The 20,869-nt window shown below is 51.9% G+C and overlaps 1 protein-coding gene across 1 annotated transcript in view; it reads left to right on the top strand.

Moving 5' to 3' along the window:
* SIPA1L3 (signal induced proliferation associated 1 like 3) overlaps positions 1-20,441 on the top strand; it is a gene marked incomplete at both ends in the record, with an annotated part of 125,267 nt that extends 104,826 nt beyond the window's left edge. Inside the window, 6 exons of the mRNA XM_080704170.1 lie at positions 8,195-8,360; positions 9,033-9,276; positions 12,623-12,766; positions 15,657-15,792; positions 17,758-17,839; positions 20,301-20,441. Of these exons, the coding sequence (XP_080560296.1) occupies positions 8,195-8,360; positions 9,033-9,276; positions 12,623-12,766; positions 15,657-15,792; positions 17,758-17,839; positions 20,301-20,441 (913 nt within the window). The remainder of the gene's footprint in view (positions 1-8,194; positions 8,361-9,032; positions 9,277-12,622; positions 12,767-15,656; positions 15,793-17,757; positions 17,840-20,300) is intronic.
* Positions 20,442-20,869: the final 428 nt, after the last annotated feature.

The following is a 20,869-nucleotide window of genomic DNA, read 5'->3' as shown; positions in this document are numbered from 1 at the left end:
CCCTTTGCAACTCAGTGAGACCCTGTTTCAAAATAAAGAATAAAAATAGTACTGGAGTGTAGCTCTGAGGTAGAATACCTCCTGGGTTCAATCCCCAGTACTGCAAAGAAAAAAGAGTTTTTCACTAAGTTGATGAAAGTCTCACTACTTGCTGAGGCTGTCCTTAAACCTTCAGTCCTCCATTCTCAGCATCCCAAATACTGGGATTACAGGAGTGCACTACTACCCCCACTCAAATGTGGGTTCTGAGAGTCCTCAGCTTTCTCCACCTTAGTTTCCCCAGCTGCAAACAGGAAGAAGGGAGTGGCTGGGTGTTGTGGTGCACGCTTGTAATCCCAGCATTTGGGAGGCTGACACAGGAAGATCTTGGTTTGCAATCAGTCTCGGCTACTTAGTGAGGCCCTTTGCAACTCAGACCCTATTTCAAATTAAAGAATTAAGACAAAAAGGGCTAGGGGTGTAGCTCGGAGGTAGAATGGCCCTGGGTTCCATCCCCAATAACACACACACACACACACACACACACACACACACACACACACGAAATGTACAAGCCCCAGAGGTGATGCTGGGATTTAGTGGCTGATGGGTGCTGTGCTCGGTGGTTGGCACCTGGCAGTCGGCTCCCCGCTTCCTCAGGTCCAGAGGGCCCCCCAGGTCCAGCTCAGTACAGCCAGGGAGGAAAGCAAAAAAGACCTGGCCCCAAACCCCAGGCTCCGCCCCTGCTCCCTGCTGGCTTCCCCCAGCCATCCCTCCAGGACAATCTGCAGCCATTGCCACCGAGGGTGCAGCCCTGGCAAGTATCCTTGGCAGAATCCTCAAGTATCCTCAGCTAGGCAGATAGCTGTGCTAATTAGTCTAATTAGCCAGGGCCTGAGGGAACCACCCTGGTTGGAGGCCAGGGCCCAGAGTCAGCTGGGACCAGGCCCAGCCATGTCCAGCCCACTGGTCGCCTCCCGTCCTGGCCCGCGGTCATGGAAAAGGAGCTGCTGCCTCTGGGTCCTGGCTTTAGTCTCCTTTGTCATTTGTGTCTTTCCTTTTCTAATGGAAGTGGCTTGATCCCCCCCCACCTGGCAGGATCCAAGTTCACACAGTAATATGGCTAAGCAGAGGATGTCCAGTGCTGGACAGAACTGTGAGCATGCTTTCTTCACTTGTGCTTTGAAAGGTAAAATAAACACGAGGCAAAAACTAAAATAGCACAGAAGAGTTCACTGAGCTGGGTGTGTTGGCACATGCCTCTAATCCCAGTACTTGGAAAGCTGAAATAAGAGGATTGCAGGTTCAGGGCCAGCCTCAGCAATTTTGCCTGTCAGCATCCTAGCAAGACCATGTGTCAGAACTTTTTAAAAAGCTGGGCGTGGTAGCTCACGTTTGTAATGGTCATAATCCCAGCATTTGGGAGGCTGAAACAGGAGGATTGTGGTTTGCAGACAGCCTCAGCTAATGAGTGAGGTCCTTTGCAACTCAGTGAGACCCTGTTACAAAATAAAGAATAAAAATAGGGCTGGGGGTGTAGCTCAGAGGTAGAATGCCCCTGGTTTTAATCCCCAGCACTACAAAAAAAAAAAATTAAAATCAATGCCAGGCGTGGTGGCACACGCTTGTAATCCCAGCATTTGGGAGGATGAGACCAGAGGATCGCGCTTCGCAGATAGCCTCAGCTACTTAGTGAGGCCCTTTGCAACTTAGTGAGACCCAGTTTCAAAATAAAGAATAAAAAATAGGGCAGGGGGTGTAGCTCGGAGGTCGAATGCCCCTGGGTTCCATCCCCAGACCCGCAAAAAAAAAAAAAAAGCCGGCCTTAGCCGGCATGGCAGAACACGCTTGTAATCCCTGCATTTGGGAGGCGGAGACAGGAGGATCCTGCAGGTTTGAAGCCAACCTCACTGGCTTCAGAGACCCTGTTTCCAAATAAAAACATAAAATAGGTCTGGGAATGTAGCCCGGAGGTAGAAGGGCTTCCAGGAACCCCAGTACCACACACACACACAAAAAAAAAAAAAAAGCCGGCCATGGTGACACACATTATAATCCCAGAATTTGGGAGGCTGAGACAGGAGAATCACAGGTTCAAGGACAGCCTCAGCAAGTAGTGAAGCCATTATCAACCTAATGAGACCCTGGTTAAAAATAGAGCCAGGCATGATGGTGCACACTTGTAGTCCCAGTACTTGATGAGTCCTCAGCTACTTAGTGAGGCCCTCTGCAATTTAGTGAGACCCTGTTTCAGAATAAAAGATAAGCCAGCATGGTGGCGCATGCTCGCTTGTAATCCCAGCATTCCGGAGGCTGAGACAGGAGGATCGCGGTTCACAGGCAGCCTCAGCTACTTAATGAGCCCCTCTGCAACTCAGTGAGACCCTGTTTCAAAATAAAAATACAAAATAGGGCAGGGGGTATAGCTCAGAGGTCAAATGCACCTGGGTTCCATTCCCAGACCCACAAACAAAAATTTTAAAAATAAAAGATTAAAAAATAGGGCTGGGAGTGTAGCTCAGAGATAGAATGCCCCCGGATTCAATGCCCAGTACCACAAAAAAGGCTTCATGATGAAAACTAAGCCCCTCTCCCTTCCCAGCCCTGCAGCTCCCCTCCCAGAAGCAACCTCTGCTTTCTGGTGCGCCCAGGACCCCCGAGCACCTGTGACCTGGGTGCTCCGAGCTGCACTTGCTGGCAGTGTGCGCTTCTGCAGCCCTCCTTACTCCTCTCCTCCAGCCTCGTGGCAGTGCTGCCGAGTTAGGGCATAGAAAGCAGCCTCTTTCTTGTCATCAGAGAGTAGCCCATTTTATCCCAAAGGGTATTAGGTTTTGACAGCTTAATATACAGAACACAGATTTTGAGAAAAAATTAATAATCAGAGACATATAGGCCCTTTTGTGCGTGTGTGGTACTGGGGATGGAACCCAGGGGCATTCTACCTCCAAGCTACATACATCCCCAGCCCTATTTTCTGTTCTTTATTTTGAAACAGGGTCTCACTAAATAGCTGAGGCTGGCTATGAACCAAGATCTTCCTGTCTCAGCCTCCCAAGTACTGGGATTACAAATATGTGCAGACATGCCTAGCCTATTTTTGTTTTATTTTGAAACAAAGTCTCCCTAGGTTGCTGAGAAGTCTTGCCAAGTTGCTGAAGCTATCCTCAAGTCTGTGATCCTCCTATCTTAGCCTCCCAAGTACTGGGATGCATAACTGCACCTGGCTTGTTTTCTTCTGGCTTGTTTTGGTTTGGGTTTTGGTGCTGAGGATGAACCCCAGGCCATTGTGTGCGCTGAAGCTGGCATTGCCTGCTGTCCTGCGGGGCCCTGTGCTTAGTCACACGCCCCTTCACAGCGGATTCTAGGGTCTGCTGAAGTCAAAGGTGGAGGGGGAAGGGAGGCCCCTAACGGCTTTCATGGAGGAATGTTTACTCCAGGGTATGGGTATCTAGGTTTCTTTGTCTGTTTCCTTCAAACTAAAGCTGTTATTGTTTTTTTCTGTTTTTTTTTGTTTTTGTTTTTTTTAGTACTGGAGATTAAACCTTAGGGACATTCTACTACTTTCGCTAGGTTGCTAAGTCTGAGCTATACCCCCAGCCCATTTTGTGTGTGTGGTTTTTGGTTGGTTGGTTTTGCAGTACTGGAGATGAAACCCAGGGGCATTCTACCTCTGAGCGACACCCCTAGCCCTTTGTTTAACTTTTTTTTTTTTTTTTTTGGTGGTACTGGGGTTATACTCCCAGACCTTTTTTATATTTTATTTGGAAACAGGGTCTCACTAAGTTGCTGAAAGCCTCACTAAGTAGCTGAGGCTGGCTTCGAACCTGTGTGACTGTGTGATCCTCCTGTCTCAGCCTCCCAAGCGCAGGGATTACAAGCGTGCACCACCACGCCCGGCCTTGTTTAACTATTTTGAAATAGGGTCTCACTAAGTAGCTGAGGCTATCCATGAACTGTGATCCTCCTGTCTCAGCCTCCCAAAGACTGAGATTACAAGCATGAGCCACCACACTCAGCTTTGTGTTTTATTTTGAAAAATTGTCTCACTGAGTTGCTCAGGGCCTAAGATGCTGAGGCTAGTCTCAAAGCTGAATTCTCCTGTCTCAGCCTCCCAATTACTAGGATTATAGGTGTTCACCACCATGCCTAGCTAAAGCTTTTGTTTTTAGTGGTAGAACCCAGGAGCATCCTATCTTTTAGCTATACCCCCAGCCCTATTTTTATTTATATTGTGTTGTGTGTGTGTGTGTGTTCATGTGTTACTAAGAATTAAACCTAGTGGCATTATGCTACACCACTGGTCTGATTTTTTTTTTTTTTTTTTTTTTTTTTTTTGTGGTACTGGGGTTCCTGGAAGCCCTTGTACCTCCAGGCTACACTCCCAGACCTATTTTTACATTTTTATTTGGAAACAGGGTCTCCTAAGCCAGCGCGCGGGGCTGGCTTCGAACCTGCGCGATCCTCCTGTCTCTGCCTCCCAAGCGCGGGGATTACAAGCGTGCGCCACCACGCCAGGCATTTATTTTTTATTTTTGAAACACGGTCTCACTAAGTTGCTAAACTTGGCCTTGAACATGTAATCCTACAGTCTCAGCCTCCCAAGTACTGGGATTACAGGAGTGCACCATCATGCCCAGCCCAAACTAAAACTTTTAATTCACCCAGAGAATACACTTGCTTAATATAGACAGAGCTAGCATTGCCTGAGATCTGGAATTCTAGTTTGCTGAGGGATATGACCTGACAAGAAAAAACTTGGCGCCCTCTCTTCTTCCCTTTGTTAAAATTCCCTGGCTGGCAACTGAGAAAAAGAGAAAGAAAATACAGACTTCAAAAACCCTTGGGAACTGAGATGTCTTATTTCTTCTCTAGATTCAAAGACTCACTTTCTCTCCTGATTGCCTTTTCCTTTTCTTTTTCTTTTTCTTTTTTTTTTTCTTTTTTTTTTTTTTTTTTTTTTTTTTTTTTTGTGTGTGTGTGTGTGTGTGTGTGTGTGGTATGTGGTACTGGGGGTGGAACCCAGAGGCTTTCTACCTCCGGGCTATACTCCCAGACCTTTTTTTTTTTTTTTTTTTGAAACAGGGTCTCACTAAGTTGCTAAGAGCCTCACTAAGTAGCTGAGGCTGGCTTCAAACCCATGCGATCCTCCTGTCTCAGCCTCCCAAGCGTGGGGATTACAAGCGTGCGCCACCACGCCCGGCTGTTTCCTTTTCTTTTATACTTGCTTTTTTGTTGTTGTTGTTGTTGTTCTACCTTGCATTCTACTTCTAAGCTATCCCCCAGCCCAATTTTATTCTTTATTTGTAAGCAGAGTTTCGCTAGATTGCTAAGTCTGAGCTCTAACCTGCAATCCTCCTGGCTATATTAGGGTTACAAGTGTGCACCACTGTGCCCAGCTATTTAATATTTATTTATTTATTTATTTATTTATTTATTTATTTATTTTTGTACTGGAGATTAAACCCGTAGGCATTCTACCTCTGAGCTACATCTGCAGCTCTATTTTTTTATTTTTATTTATTTATTTATTTTGCGGGTCTGGGAATGGAACCCAAAGGCATTTGACCTCCAAGCTACACTCCCTGCCCAGTTTTTTGTTTTTTTTTTTTTTTTTTAAACAGGGTCTCACTGAGTTGCAGAGGACCTCACTGAGTAGCTGAGGCTGTCTGCGAACTACGATCCTCCTCCGGTCTCAGCCTCCCAAATGCTGGGATTACAAGCGTGTACCACCACACCCAGCCTCAGCCTTATTTTTTAGTTTTATTTTGAAACACAGTCTCACTAGGTCTATGAGAGTCTCATTACTTGCTGAGGTGTTCTTGAACCTGTGTTCCTCCTCTTTAAGCCTTCCAAGTACTAAGATTATGGGCCTGTGCCATCATGCCTGGCTCGATATATATATATATATATATATATATATATATATATATATATATATTTATTTATTTATTTATTTATTTATTTATTTTGTGGTACTGGGGATGGAACCCAGGGGCATTCTACCACCAAATGACATCCCCAGCCCTATTTTTTATTCTTTATTTTGAAACAGGGTCTCACTGAGTTGCAAAGGGCCTCACTAATGAGGCTGGCTTCAAACCTGCGCGATCCTCCTGTCTCTACCTCCCAAATGCTGGGATTATAAGCATGCGCCACCATACCCGGCTTTATTTTTATTTTTATTCTTTGTAGTACTGGGGATGTAACCCAGAGGCATTGTACCTCCAAACTATTATTTGCCACCATGCCCGGCTATTTTTTATTTTTGAAACAGAGTCTTGCTAAGTTATCATGCACTGGCCGTGAACCTCGTGATCCTTCAGTCTCAACCTCCCAAGTACTGGGATTACAAGCAACACTGCATCCAGCTCAAAAGACTCTTGAGTTACAAAATGATGAAGGCTAGGTGTCATCCTTTTTTAAACTAGCTTTTAGCTGGGCATGGTGGCACACACTTGTAGTCCCTGCTGTTGGGAGGCTGAGACAGGAGGATCGCACAGGTTTAAAGCCAGCCTCAGCTACTTAGTGAGGCTCTCAGCAACTTAGTGAGACCGTGTTTCCAAATAAAATATAAAAATAGGTCTGGGAGTATAGCCCGGAGACAGAAAGCCTCTGGGTTACACCCCCAATACCACCCCAAAAATAAGTAAATAAATAAACTTGTTTTTGTTGTTATCACATAATTATGGTAAAAATAAATTCACAGTTCAGAAGAGCATCAGAAGAAAAGTAAAGGTTCTGTGCTTTCTCCTGGCCAGGAGACAGCCTGGAGCCCCGGGGCAGGTTTTGGAGGCTGGCAGGGGCTGGTAGGGCTGGGCAGTCCTCATGCCCTAACACCTGCACTGCCAGCTGCCAGATGGGCATTTGGTGGCAGATCCCACAAACATTCCCTGGGGTATTTTCCAGCTGAGCAGATCAGGGTCAGAGAGGTGGTGGAACCTGTGCGGGGCCCCACAGCGTGAGCCCACTCACTGTTCTGGGAGGCACACGGGTCCGCGCTGGGCTTGGGAAGAAGGGGTGGTGATCAGGGTGACTGGCTCACAGGTCAGGTCACCTTCTGGAACAGGAAGCCCAGCAGGAAAGCAGGAAGGTGGCAGTCAGGGGCCCCAGGCCACTGCTTGGGGTTCATACCCTCAACTCTGGATCCTCCAGCTTTAACTGGGGTGCCATCTGGAGACCCTACCCTTCCCTGTGGCTGGATGGAAGCCCTGTGCCTGGGCCACCTGCCTGTCCCCTCCACAGCCCAGGAGCGGCCTCCCTCCCGCCTCACCCCCACCGCACAAGGGTCAGGTTTCTGCCAGCCAGCCTCTGATCCATCCAGCATGCCAACCAGGACCTAATACTGCTCAGTTCAAAACCCCAGGGCTCACCAGCGCGTGCCAGGCCCCATTGTGACTCGGGTCCTTCATAGTAGGCCTGTCCTTCCCAGATCTCACCTCCCACCATCACCCCGCCCCCACTTCTCCCTCCGTCCCTCCGCCACCTCCCCATCCGGCCCCTTATGGTCTCAGCTATTAGTATTTCCTCTACCAGGAACCTCTCCTTTTATTTATTTATTTTTTTTTTACAGTACTGGAGATTGAACCCAGGGGGATTCTACCTCCAAGCTATACCCACAGCCCTATTTTTTATTTTTTATTTTGAACCAAGGTCTCACTAAGTTGCAGAGGGTCTCACTAAATATCTGAGGCTGACCAAGAACCTGCAATCCTATCTCAGCCTCCCAACTACTGGAATTACAAGCATGGGCCACCACCCCCAGCTACCAGGAACCTCTTCTGTGGGGATCCCGCTCTCCCTTTCCCTCTCTCCTTCCCACAGATGTCACCCCTTTAGGAAAGCCCTTCCAGACCCCCATATGCCTGTAACCCCAGTATTTGAGAGGCTAAGACAGGAGGAGCTCAGCTTCACAGCTAGACTCGGCAACTTAGCAAGTCCCTGTCTCCAAATAAAAAAATAAATGCTCGGAGGTAGGATGTCCCTGGGTTCAATTCCCAGCACCACATACAAAAAAATTACTCTGCCTCACTGCTGGTCCCCCTAGATGTGATGTAGGCGCACGGTCACTGCTGCACCCCCTCCCTGGAGCAGGCTCGGCCACAGCAGGTTCCAAGGAAGTGTCCGTGGGTGAGGGAGTGGGCAGAGTAGACACCGGGGGACACTCGCCCGCTGCCTGGAGTCCAGAGGCCCTGAGCCGCGGGCACTCTCATTGCAGGCAGGTGGATGCCAACACCAAGAACGTCTTCGGGCAGCCGCGGCTAAGGGCCTCCCTGCGAGACCTGCGCTCCCCGCGGAAGAACTACAAATCCACCATCGAGGACGACCTAAAGAAACTCATCATCATGGACAACCTGGGACCAGAGCAGGAGCGGGACACAGGGGTGCGTGAGGGCGCAGCCAGGGCAGGGCGGGAGGAAGGCGGCATCCGTTTGCCCCGGCCCTTTTCTGCACATTCACAGCCTTCAGCCTCCGGTGTGTGGCCGTCCTGTGGGAGCATGTGAGTGAGGGCACCATTTTAAGATAGGATCAGGCACCCAAGAGCCCTTCCCCTGGAGCCCAGGAGGGAAACAGGGACCATGAGCTAAGCAGAGCACCCCAGAAACTCCAGCTCCCGCTGCCCAAGGACAGGGCAAGGCACCGCACTGTCCCCATGCCCCCTGGCTGCTTGCCCTGCCTGCCCAGCTGGCGTCACTGTCAGGCAGGCACTTTATGGGGACCGAGATGGCTCCGGCGTCTGGGTGATATCCTGCCTGCCCCGGGCACACTGGTATTGGTGGCACCGCTGGAGTCCCAGCCTGACTCGCGGGCACAGCAGGGCCCACCCGTCTCCCCTGGCCAGCCAGGCCCCAGCCCAGGGGCTTCTTTGGAGCTGGAGGCTGGGGTTGCCCCCAGAGGCCTGTAAGCCAGTGAGGGCGACCCTCAGGGGAAACTGGGTGCTGTGATCAGAAGCAGAGCAGAAATAGAGGCTGAGTGGGGAAGAAGCAAGCACAGTACAGAGGCCTCAAGGGCTGTGACCAGAGTGGTCGTGACTCTGCCCTGCCCTGTCTTGGCAGTCCCCGCAGAAGAGCCTGCAGCGGACACTGTCGGACGAGAGCCTGTGCAGCGGGCGCCGGGAGCCCAGCTTCGCCACCCCCACCGGCCTGGAGCCCAGCCTGCCCAGCGACGTGCTCTTCACCAGCGCCTGCGCCTTCCCCTCCAGCACGCTGCCCGCGCGCCGCCAGCACCAGCACCCCCACCCGCCCAGCGGGGGCCCCAGCGCCATCCCTGCCACCGGCAACGGCTTCCCTGAGAAGAAATGTGAGCGTGGGCTCCCTGGGGCTGGATCACCCCAGAGCTGGGGGAGGCACCTGGAGGTCATCTTGATCAAGGGGAAGGAGGGCACCTGGAGGTCATCTTGCTGAGATCATCTGAGGCAGGGAATGGGGTGCACATGAGCTTCCGGGGTGCCTGGTCATTGAGCACTGATGTCACCCAAGGAGCAGGACATTGCCAGGCGAGTACTAGGGGTCTCTTAGGAGTAGGTAGAGTCGGGCGTGGTGATGCACGCCTGTAATCCCAGCATTCAGGAAGCTGAGACCAGAGGATCGCGGTTCGTGGACAGCCTCTGCTACTTAGGCCCTCCGCAACTTAGTGAGACCCTGTTTCAAAATAGAGAATAAGAAATAGGGCAGGGGGTGTAGCTCAGAGGTCGAATGCCCCTGGGTTCCCTCCCCAGACCCACAAAAAAAAAAAAAGTACGTAGCACCCAAGGCCGGGGTCACCTGAGGCCAGAGAAAGCAAGTCAGCCCCTGATGGTACAGCTCTCGGGCAGAGGTCTGCGTTATTTCCCGTGTGTGCTCTTTTCCTGTCCCCTGTCCCTGCCCCAGGCCTTCCTCTTCCAGCACCAGACAATTTGCTTCATGAACATTACTTTAATGACTGACTCCCCCAAATGTGCCACACTTGGAGGGATGCAGGGCTGTAACCCGTCACCCCTTTACTCATCTGGCAAATGCTTCTTGAGCATCCCCAAATTGGGGCCCGGTGCACAGCCCCCATCAGAGATTCACAAGCCAGAGAGCACAGCTCGTGCCAGGCCGCCGGCACAGTTGGAGCCTCCGCCTGTTTCTTTGACTATAATAATCACCGGAGCTGGGCATGACAGCACACACCTGTGACCCCACAACTTGGGAAGCTGAGACAGGAGGATCACAGGTTCAAAGCCAGCCTCAGCCACTTAGCGAGACCGTTTCGAAATAAAATTTTAATAAAGCTGGGGGGATATAGCTCAGATATAGAATGTCCCTGGGCTCAATCCCTGGTACCACAAAAGGAAAAAGAAAAACGTTTTTTATTTTTATTTATTTACTGTGATACTGGAGATTGAACCCAAAATAGGTTCCGGCCCTATTTTATTTTTTATTTGTAAACAGGGTCTTGTTAAATTGCTAAGGGTCTAGCCAGGCGTGGTGGCACACGCTTGTAATCCCCACGCTTGGAAGGCTGAGACAAGAGGATCGCACAGGTTCGAAGCCAGCCTCAGCTACTTAGTGAGGCTTTCAGCAACTTAGTGAGACCTTGCTTCCAAAAAAAAAAAAGTCTGGGAGTATAGCCTAGAGGTAGAAAGCCTGTGGGTTCCACCCCCAGTATCACCAAAAAAAAAAAAAAATTGCTAAGGGTCTTGCTAAGTTGCTAAGGCTGCGTTCGAACCTGCAATCCTGTCTCAGCCTCCCAAATATTGGAATTAAAGGCATGTGCAACTTTTTTTTTTTTTTTTTTTTTTTGTGGTTCTGGGAACGGAATCCAGGGGCATTTGACCTCCGAGCTATACCTCCTGCCCTGCTTTTTTTTTTTTTTTTTAATTACTCTTTATTTTGAAACAGGGTCTCACTCAGTTGCAGAGGGCCTCACTAAGTAGCTGAGACTGTCCGCGAACCGCAATCCTCCAGTCTCAGCTTCCCGAATGCTGTGATTACAAGCGTGCGCCACTATGCCCAGCTAATGTGCAAGCTTTTTTTTCCCCCTTTTTACTGATACATAAAGATATATAACTGTACATGATACTAGGGTATCACGTGATGCTTAAATCAGTTTAAACATATCTTCTTTGTCATCTGTTTTTACTCTGCATAGTAAAAACATTCAGGCCAGCTGTGGCGGCACACGCCTGTAATGCCAGTACTTGGGAGGCTGAGAGGAGAATTGCAGGTTCAAAGCCAGCCTCAACAACCTAGCGAGACCCCTTTTCAAAATAAGAAATAAAATAGGGTTGGTGTATAGCTCAGAGGTAGAATGCCTCTAAGTTCAACCCCTAGAACAACAACAAAAAAAAAATCCAAATCCATTCAGTGTCCTAGTTTTTTGAGATACCCAATACATCCCCCTCACATAGATAGCACACCAGAGCTTCCAGCTCCTAACAGTAACTTAGCGCGCATTGGTCGGCCTTTCCACAGCCCATCTCCTCACCACCAGAATGAGCAGCTTAATCCATCCTGAGTCAGTCTGTGCCCCTGGACTAGAAAGCAAGGGTGAAAATAATATGAGCTGGACCTTAGAGAGCTGGGTGGGCTGGGCTGAGAACAGGGCCAACCCCGACCACCAGCTTCCGATCCCACTCCACATGTGGGGATCCGGACATGTCCCCGGCCTTGGCGAGGCTGGGCGCGCGTCCCCACGTGCACCCTGTGTGCCCAGCCTCGTTTCCTCTGGGGCCTCCCTTGGCTGGCATTCCCGGCACCATGAGGCCTCAGCAGCCCCCACCAGGCCCCACGGTGATCCTATCACTTTTGGGCACTCCGCACGCAGGGCCATTCTGCACCCCGCATTCTGCTGGCTCCAGACACTTGTAAGCCAGGCCCCCGCTTCCCCTACACCTCCTAGCACCTCTGCCAGCACCTACAGAAAGGACCTGCTCCTGCTCCCCGCCCGGCCTCCCACTTCCCGAGCCTGTCGCATCCTAGACCCGCACACCCGTAGCCGCTGCCCCACAGACCCACGACCCTCCATGGCCAGCCCCTCAGGGCCTCCTCAGGTCGCCCTGCACCTGCCATAGTGTCTCCCCCAGCCCGAGAGACCTGGAGCACCCACAGCCGCAGCCTCCCAGCTCTGCGGCCTCCAGCCCCACAGGTGGCCCCGGCACCTCCCTGCCTCCGCTGCCTCTCCCTCCCTCGCCCTGGCGCGGCGCGGGCACACACGCCGATGTTCCTTAGCATCACAGCCTGCCTCGGCCGGGCATGGCGCACAATTGTCATCCCAGCATTTGGGAGGCTGAGACCCGAGGATCGTGGTTCGAGGATCGCGGTTCGCGGCCAGCCTCAGCTACTTAGTGAGGCCCTCTGCAACTCAGTGAGACCCGGTTTCAAAATAAAGAATAAAAAGTAGGGCGGAGGGGTAGCTCAGAGGTCGAATGCCCCTTGGTTCCATCCCCAGACCCACAAAATCAAAAAAAACAAAAACAGCCTGCCTCGGCGACTTGGTGCTGGCTGTTCCATCAGCCCCCCTCCCCTCGCTCTGCTTGGGAGCCGTCTGCTCACAGGCCTCCCCGCACCCAGCCTCGATCCCCGTGCTGCTGGGGCTTCCCTGCTCTCCTCTTCTAATAAACAGTTACTTGTCCCTCACGCCCCCAAGCTCAGCCACTTCCTGTCTCCACTCTCCTGCCTAGCCATCATCTCTGCCTCAGAGCTCTCGCTGACTGATGGACGGGACCGGCCCCTGCGGCGCCTCGACCCCGGGATGATGCCGCTGCCTGACACAGCTGCTGGCCTCGAATGGTCCAGCCTGGTGAATGCAGCCAAGGCCTATGAAGGTGGGTACCTTCCTGCCATCCCAGCAGGCCCTGCTGCCTTCTCTGATTTAGAAGGATCGAGGGGTAGGGGGCCCATGCTTTGCAGGGGGTGTACCCGGCTTCCAGAATCGGGGCAGCAGGCTTCAAGTCCTGCTCCGTCATTTGCTTGCTGTGCAACCCCAGGCAAGTGTATCAAGCCCTCTGAGCTAGGTGTGTTGGTATACACTTATAATCACAGTTCTTGGGAATCTGAAGATCATGGGTTTGCAGCCACCTATAGCAACTAGTGAGGCCCTCCGCAACATAGTGAGATCGTCTTTCAAAATAAAGAATAAAATAGAAGCCGGCCTCCCAGCATTTGGAAGGCTGAGACAGGAGGATCACGGTTCATGGACAGCCTCAGCTACTTAGGCCCTTTGTAACTCAGGGAGACCTTGTTTCAAAATAAAGAATAAAAAATAGGGCTGGAGGTGTAGCTCAGAGGTTGAATACCCCCGGGTTCCATCTCTAGTACCATAAAAAAAAAAAAAAAAGAAGCCAGGCATGGTGGCACATGCTTGTAATCCTAGCATTCAGGAGGCTGAGACAGGAGGATCGTGGTTTGTGGACAGCCTCAGCTACTACTACTTAGTGAGGTCTTTTTGCAACTCAGTGAGACCCTGTTTCAAAATAAAGACTGAAAAATAGGCCTGGGGGTATATAGCTCAGAGGTAGAATGCCCCTGGGTTCCATCCCCAGTACCACACACACACAAAAAAAAAGACTAGAACTGGGGAGCCAGGTCTGGTGGTGCATACTTGGGAGGCTGAGATGGGAGGGTCGCAGGTTCACAACCAGCCTCAGCTACTTAGTGAGACCTTCTGCAACTCAGGCACTGTTTCAAAATAAAGAATAAGCCGGGCATGGTGGCACACGCTTGTAATCCCAGCATTCGGGAGGCTGAGACCGGAGGATCATGGTTCGCGGACAGCCTCAGCTACCTAGTGAGGCCCTCTGCAACTCAGTGAGACCCGGTTTCAAAATAAAGAATTAAAAAATAGGGCAGGGGGTGTAGCTCGGAGATCAAATGTCCCTGGGTTCCACCCCAGACCCGCAAAAAAGAAAGGAAGGAAGGAAGGAAGGAAGGAAGGAAGGAAGGAAGGAAATAGGGCTGGTGTGTAGCTTGGAGGCAGACTGCCCCTGGGTTCCATCCTCACTACCACACACACACACACAAAATAAGCTCTCTGATCCCCATCTACCTGAGTTACCAAACAGGGACAAAGAGCGTGCCAAATGCCGAGGGCCACCGTGAGGACTGTCTGAGATGCCAGATGAGAAACACGTCAAGCATGAAGCGAGCCCTCAGGAGATGTGGTGCCTGTGCTAATACTACAGTGCAGTCACAGCGATCAGCAGGGCCCGGGGGCACACGCCCATCAGCCCAGCTACTCCGGAGGCTGGGGCCAGAGGATCGCAAGCTCAGTTCTTGGCCAGCCTCATTAACTTAGCAAGACAAGACCGTGTTGAAATAAAAAGGGTCTGGGGGTGTGGCCAGTAGTAGAGCATGCGGAGCGTGCGCAAGGCCCTGGGTTCCACCCCCAGGAAAGCAAGAGATAAAGGAAGTGTGCCAGAGGCCCCAGGACTCTCCCTGGACACCCAGATGCCACCAGCGGCTGCAGCATTGTCTGTGGAAGGCAGAGTGGCCCAGACACCAGCCCCGCAGCACAGGCCACTGGGAGGGGCCGGGCAGCTAGAGCCCTGCCCTGCACCAGGGAAAGGGGGCTGCTGGGAGAAGCAGTGTAGGTAGCCTCCTTGGCATTCACTCTCCACCCATGCATGCATCAGTCACCGGGGACTTTTTTTTATTATAAAATGAATAAACCAAGCCGGGCGTGGTGGCGCACGCTTGTAATCCCCGCGCTTGGGAGGCTAAGACAGGAGTATCGCACAGGTTCGAAGCCAGCCTCAGCTGCTTAGTGAGGCTCTCAGTAACTTAGACCCTGTTTCCCAAAAAATATAAAATGGGTCTGGGAATATAGCCCGGAGGTAAAAAGCCCTTGGGTTCAATATCCCCAGGACCACAAAAAGTAAAAATAAATAAGCCAAGCATGGTGGAAGTACTGGGTTAAAGTTGCCACCTTTAACCCAGTACTTGGGAAGCTAAGACAGGAGGCTTATGGGTTGAAGCCTCAGCAACTAGCAAGACCCTGTTCCAAAGTAAAAAGTGCTAGGGGTAACCCAGGGTACAGTGGCCCTGGCTTCAATCCCCAGTACCACAGAAAAAGAAAGAAAAGAAAAACTGCTGATCTGTGTCTTGGGGTACAGCTCAGTAGTACAGCACTTGCCCAGCATGCACAGGACACTGGATTTCATCCTCTGTACTACAAAAAAAAGTAAAAAGAGCAGCCAGGCATGGTGGCGCACGCTTGTAATCCCAGGATTTGGGAGGTTGAAACAGGAGGATCTGGGTTCATGGACAGCCTCAGCTACTCAGTGAGGCCCTCTGCAACTCAGTAAGACCCTGTTTCAAAATAAAGAATAAAAAATAGGACTGGAGCCGGATGTGGTGGCACACACTTATAATCCCCGCGCTTGGGAGGCGGAGACAGGAGAGGATTGCACAGGTTCGAAGCCAGCCTCGCTTAAGAGACCCTGTTTCCAAATGAAATATAAAATAGGTCTGGGAGTGTAGCCCAGAGGTAGAAGGGTTCCATCCCCAGCACCACCAAATATATATAGAGAGAGTACTGGGGGTGTAACTCAGAGGTAGAATGCCTCAGTACTGAAAAAAAAAAAAGTAACAAGAATATGTCGTGGAGACTTGGGGGAAGGCTTATGGGGGTGGGGGACTGGTAAGTGAACTGGGGGACAGTGGGGAGCCCTGCCTTTCCCCATGAGAATCCAGCTCCCTCCTTTGTCTCCCGGACAGTGCAAAGAGCCGTCTCACTCTTCTCTCTGAACGACCCAGCCCTGAGCCCCGACATGCCACCTGCACACAGTCCAGTCCACAGCCACCTGAGCCTGGAGCGGGGGCCCCCCACCCCCAGGACCACCCCTACCATGAGGTGAGTTCTCCCTAGGAACATGCAGGTGCCGGCACCCCAGGTTCTCACCAGTAAGAGGTCTGTGCAGTGAAGGAGGGACACCGGGAAGAGGAGCAGCTGAGAGGCACCCCAGCTCCTCTGGTCAGAAACTCCCCGCCTGACACCACAGGCAGGCTGTGCCAGTCACGCCGGGACCACACTCCGCCCTCCACAGCTTGCCAGCAGTGACACATAAACCCTTCCCCACGGCGAGATGTTATGGGTGTCCCACAGCCTTCCCTGCTCCCTGTCTCTGAGCTCCCCTCAGCTGTCCCCTTTGGGGACTCTCAGGGACTTTACCTGCCCTGCTGGGCCTGTGCCAGGACATCCAGGGGCCCCAGAGAGACTGAAGTCGAGCCCTGCCCTCAAGGGTTGTGGGGAGTAAGGACAGGGAGACAGATGTCCCACTTTGTCAGTGCTGCGTAGTCTAGTCTAGCGGCTAGCTCAAAAGGCCAGGCACGGTGGTGCATGGCTGTAATCCCAGTACTTGGGAGGCTGAGACAGGAGGATCGCAGGTTCAAGGACAACCTCAGCAAGTAGTGAGACTGTCATCAACCTAGCGAGACCCTGTTTCAAAATAAAGATAATATTTAAAAAATAGGGCCGGGCGTGGTGGCGTGCACTTGTAATCCCAGCATTCGGGAGGCTGAGACCAGAGGATCACGGTTCGAGGACAGCCTCAGCTACTTAGTGAGGCCCTCCACAACTCAGTGAGACCCTGTTTCAAAATAAAGAAAAAACAAAATAGGGCAGAAGGTGTAGCTCGGAGGTCAAATACCCCGGGGGTTCCATCCCCAGTACCACAATCAATCAATCAATAAATCAATCAATAAATAAATAAATGGTCTGGGGAGCTGAGCATGGTGGCACACGCTTGTAATCCCAGCATTTGGGAGCCTGAGACAGGAGGATCGCAGTTCGCGGACAGCCTCAGGTAGTTAGGCCCTTTGCAGCTCAGTGAGACTCTGTTTCAAAATAAAAGAAAAAAGAAAAATAGGGCTGGGGGTGTACCTCAGTGTTAGAATGCCCTTGGGCTCCATCCCAGTACCGCAACAACAACAAAAAAAAAAAAAAAATAGGGCTGGGGGTATAACTCAGAGGTGGAATGCCCCGGAGCATAATCCTCGCTGCCACAAAGAAAGAAGGGCGTACACTCGTGCCCTGTCGGTGTTACACACACGTGTCCACACCCCTCACGGTGCCCTTTTGTGTGGACAGGCCTGGTGCCGTGCGCGGCCCTGGGAGCCTCTTTTGAGGGTATTTTGATTCTTGTTGCTTCCCGCTCCACACATGGCCTCAGACTTGACCTCTCCGCAGCAGGTCCTCTGAATGCGAGAGCGCGGGCAGCGCGGCGACGGGCCAGGCTCCCTCCTCTTCCCTTTGCTGACCGCCTCTCCTGCCTCCCGGCCCCTCCGGGTCCTTGAGCTGAGGCCCTGACGTGGCGAGGGAGAGGCAAGAGGGCCAGAGGGCGGCCGACGTCCCCTGCCTGCGCCCGTGCCGCCTCTGCCCCATAGCAAGGACATGACGCGTCGCAGGCCCCAGTGTGCTGAGGCTGTTAGATGGCTCGGTAGCGCAGGCAGGGCTCTCAGTGACGGGGATACTGTCATCACTGCCAGAGCCCCATCCGGGGGCAGGTCCTTCTGTCCATCTGTCCTCTTGCGTGCTTCCTTACCTGGGAAGTGCTGAGTGGGGGCTCAGTAGGTGTCAGTGGAGCAGATTCCTAGTGTCCAGGGGACACTGAAAGAGGTTCTCCCTGAAGTCACATACAGGGCCTCCCAGCCTGCCACAGGCCCCGGGCCCCGTCCTCGTCCACAGGGGTGGCCGGGCAGGGCCCAGGAGAGGGCCACCTCCGGCAGGAAGAGAACTCGCCAGAGCCCGGGGACCAGCCGGCCTGTGCTCTTGGCCTTCTCAGCTGCAGCCGGGGCTCAGTTGACCCTGTCTTTCCAGTGAGGAGCCAACCCTGGATCTGACAGGCAAGGTGTACCAGCTGGAGGTGATGCTGAAGCAGCTGCACACAGACCTCCAGAAGGTGAGCATCCCCTGCGCCCCTCCGCCGTGCGCCTGCGTGGCCACGCAGCGCCTCCCAACCTGCTCTTACCGGCCTCTTTTTTTCTTCTTTTTGTGCTGGGGATTGAACCCAGGGGCATTCCACCTCGGAGGTACACCCCAGCCTTTTTTATTTTTTGTTTTAAAACAGGGTTGTTTTGAAATTAGGTTGCTGAGGGCCTCAAACCTGTGACCCTCCTGCATCAGCTTCTCAAGTCTTAGGAATACAGGCATGTACCACGATGACCAGCTTTGCAGTTCTTTAATGTGGTCACAAGTAGAGAGTAGAAAATGTTAATTCTGAGCCAGGCGTGGTGGCGCACGCTCGTAATCCCAGCACTCGGGAGGCTGAGACGGGAGGATCGTGGTTCTCGGCCAGCCTCAGCTACTTAGTGAGGCCCTCTGCAACTCAGTGAGACCCTGTTTCCAAATAGGGCGGGGGGGTAGCTTGGTGGTAGAATGCCCCTGGGTTTCATTCCCAGTACTGCAAAAAAAGAAAGAAAAGGAAAGGAAGGAGGGAGGGAGGGAAGGAGGGAGGGAGGCAGGCAGGCAGGCTAATAAGCACATGGAGAACCTCAGACGTTCTTATAGGGGTAATAGGTCCAGTAATTGGGCTTTTGTATGTGTATGTGGTTCTGGAATTTATTTATTTATTTATTTATTTATTTATTTATTTATTTATTTATTTTTGCAGTACTGGGGTTGGAATCCATTCTACCTCCAAACTACCCCCCAGCCTTATTTTTTATTCTTTATTTTATTTATTTATTTTTTTTTTTTTTGGTGGTACTGGGGGTGGAACCCAGGGGCTTTCTACCTCCGGGCTGTACTCTCAGACTGTTTTTATTTGAAAACAGGGCCTCACTAAGTAGCTGAGGCTGGCTTCGAACCTGCGCGATCCTCCTGTTTCAGCCTCCCAAGTACTAAGATTACAGGCATATTCCACCATGCCTAGCTAATTGGACAGTATTTAATTTTAAGCCAGCACAGCTGTGCATGCCTGTAATCCCACCTACTTAAGAGGCAGAAGCAGGAGGATCACAACATCAAAGCCAGCCTGGGCAACTTAGACCTGTCCAAAATAAAAAATGGCCAGTGATAAAGGGCTTGCCTAGCATGCCCAAGACCCTGGGTTCCATCTCCAGCATTCTTAAAAAAAAAAAAAACAACTTGTACATCTGGTGACCCAGCAGTTCCACCTGTGGGAATCTGACCATGAGAATTCCCAGCATGGGCACAGAGAGCTTTGAGCAGAGATGCTCCTTGCTGCACTATTGGTAAGAAAAACCAGAGCTAGATGGCTGTCCATCAGCGGGAGAAGGGTAATGTAAATGACAGGACACCCATGCAGCAGAATAGTGTGCAGCCAATTAAAATCACAAGTCTATGTATTGATTGACATGCAAGAGAAGGCCAGTAACTTCATTAAAAAAAACACAGTAACTTCAGTAAAAAACTGCTGAACTGTGTCCTAGAACAACATCAAGCTTTTCAAAGGCAGGTAACAGGCACAGTGGTGCACACCTGTAACCCTAGTACTTGGGGTGCTGAGACGTGAGGAGTACAGATTTGAGGACTGTTTCAGCAGATAGTGAGACTCATCAACCTAGCAAGACCCTGTTTCCAAATAAAAATAGAATAGGACTGAGGGAGTAGCTTAGAGGTACAGTGCCCCTGGGTTCAATGCCCAGCACCACAAAAATAATAACAATGGGGGGGAAATCTGGGCGTGGTGGCGCACTCTTGTAATCCCAGCATTTGGGAGGCTGAGACAGGAGGATCACGGTTCGCAGACAGCCTCAGCTACTTAGCGAGGCCTTTTGCAACTCAGTGAGACCCTGTCTCCGAAATAAATAATAAGCCGGGTGTGGTGGTGCACGCTTGTAATCCCAACATTTGGGAGGCTGAGACCGGAGGATCACAGTTTGCGGACAACTTTAGCTAGTTAGCGAGGCCCTCTGCAACTCAATGACACCCTGTTTCAAAAATAAAAAGACTAAAAATAGGGCTGGGGGTGTAGCTCAGAGGTACAATGCCTCTAAGTTCCATCCCCAGTACCACAAAAAAAAATTTTTTTTTAAAGTGATTAATCGTAGTTCATGGTGGTGCATGCTTGTAATCCAAGTACTTGGAAGGCTGAGACAGGAGGATCGCGCAGGTTTGAAGCCAGCCTCAGCTACCTAGTGAGGCCCTCTGCAACTTAGTGAGACCCCGTTTCCAAATAAAGAATAAAAAATAGGACTGGGGTATATTAATCAGAGGTTGAATGCCCTTGGGCTCAATCCTCAATACCCCTTCAAAAACGTATTAGTCCCAATCAGGCCATGTCCTAAGAAGACTTCTGCCTACATGACCTCAGGGACACCTCTGAACCGCTCCTGTCAGAGCTGAGGGACTGGCCCAGGTGGCCAGGCCCTGCCTGACGCCCAGCTCCTCCCCCACAGGAGAAGCAGGACAAGGTGGTGCTGCAGTCGGAGGTGGCCAGTCTGCGGCAGAACAACCAGCGGCTGCAGGAGGAGTCACAGGCTGCCAGCGAGCAGCTGCGCAGGTTCGCCGAGCTCTTCTGCAGGGAGAAGGAGCCGTGAGGGGCCCAGCCTCCTCCCCCTCCACAGGGCCTGGCGCCCACTGCCCCGCAGCCCTCCACGTGGACTGGAAACCCCAGAGAGCAGGAGGCGAGGAGCCTGAGGGGCTGTGACCAGGCCTCCTTTGCACCGCCCACCTGTGTCCCTGGGGTCAGGATGCAGCCACTGAAGCCGCGGGAAGACAGCGCGAGGGGCTCAGGAGTCCAGCTCCGGGAGCTGCGGGAGCTGCCAGGGCTCTCCAGCATGTCCCCTAGTTCTGGCTCACAGCCAAGCCTCTGCATGACAGACACAGCTGGACACAAGTCCTTCCCCTGCCCCGGAGAGACGAGGGCCCAGCAACCCAGGGTGCACTGGCTCCAAAAAGCATGGGCTTCACCTCCTCCCGGCCCTCACTGCCCTCAGAGCAGCCAGGAGCACTTTCATAGAGTTTA

Source organism: Muscardinus avellanarius, assembly GCF_963383645.1.
Source record: "Muscardinus avellanarius genome assembly, chromosome: 10".
NCBI classification, from domain to species: Eukaryota; Metazoa; Chordata; class Mammalia; order Rodentia; family Gliridae; genus Muscardinus; species Muscardinus avellanarius.
This window is presented reverse-complemented; position numbering and strand designations above follow the sequence as displayed.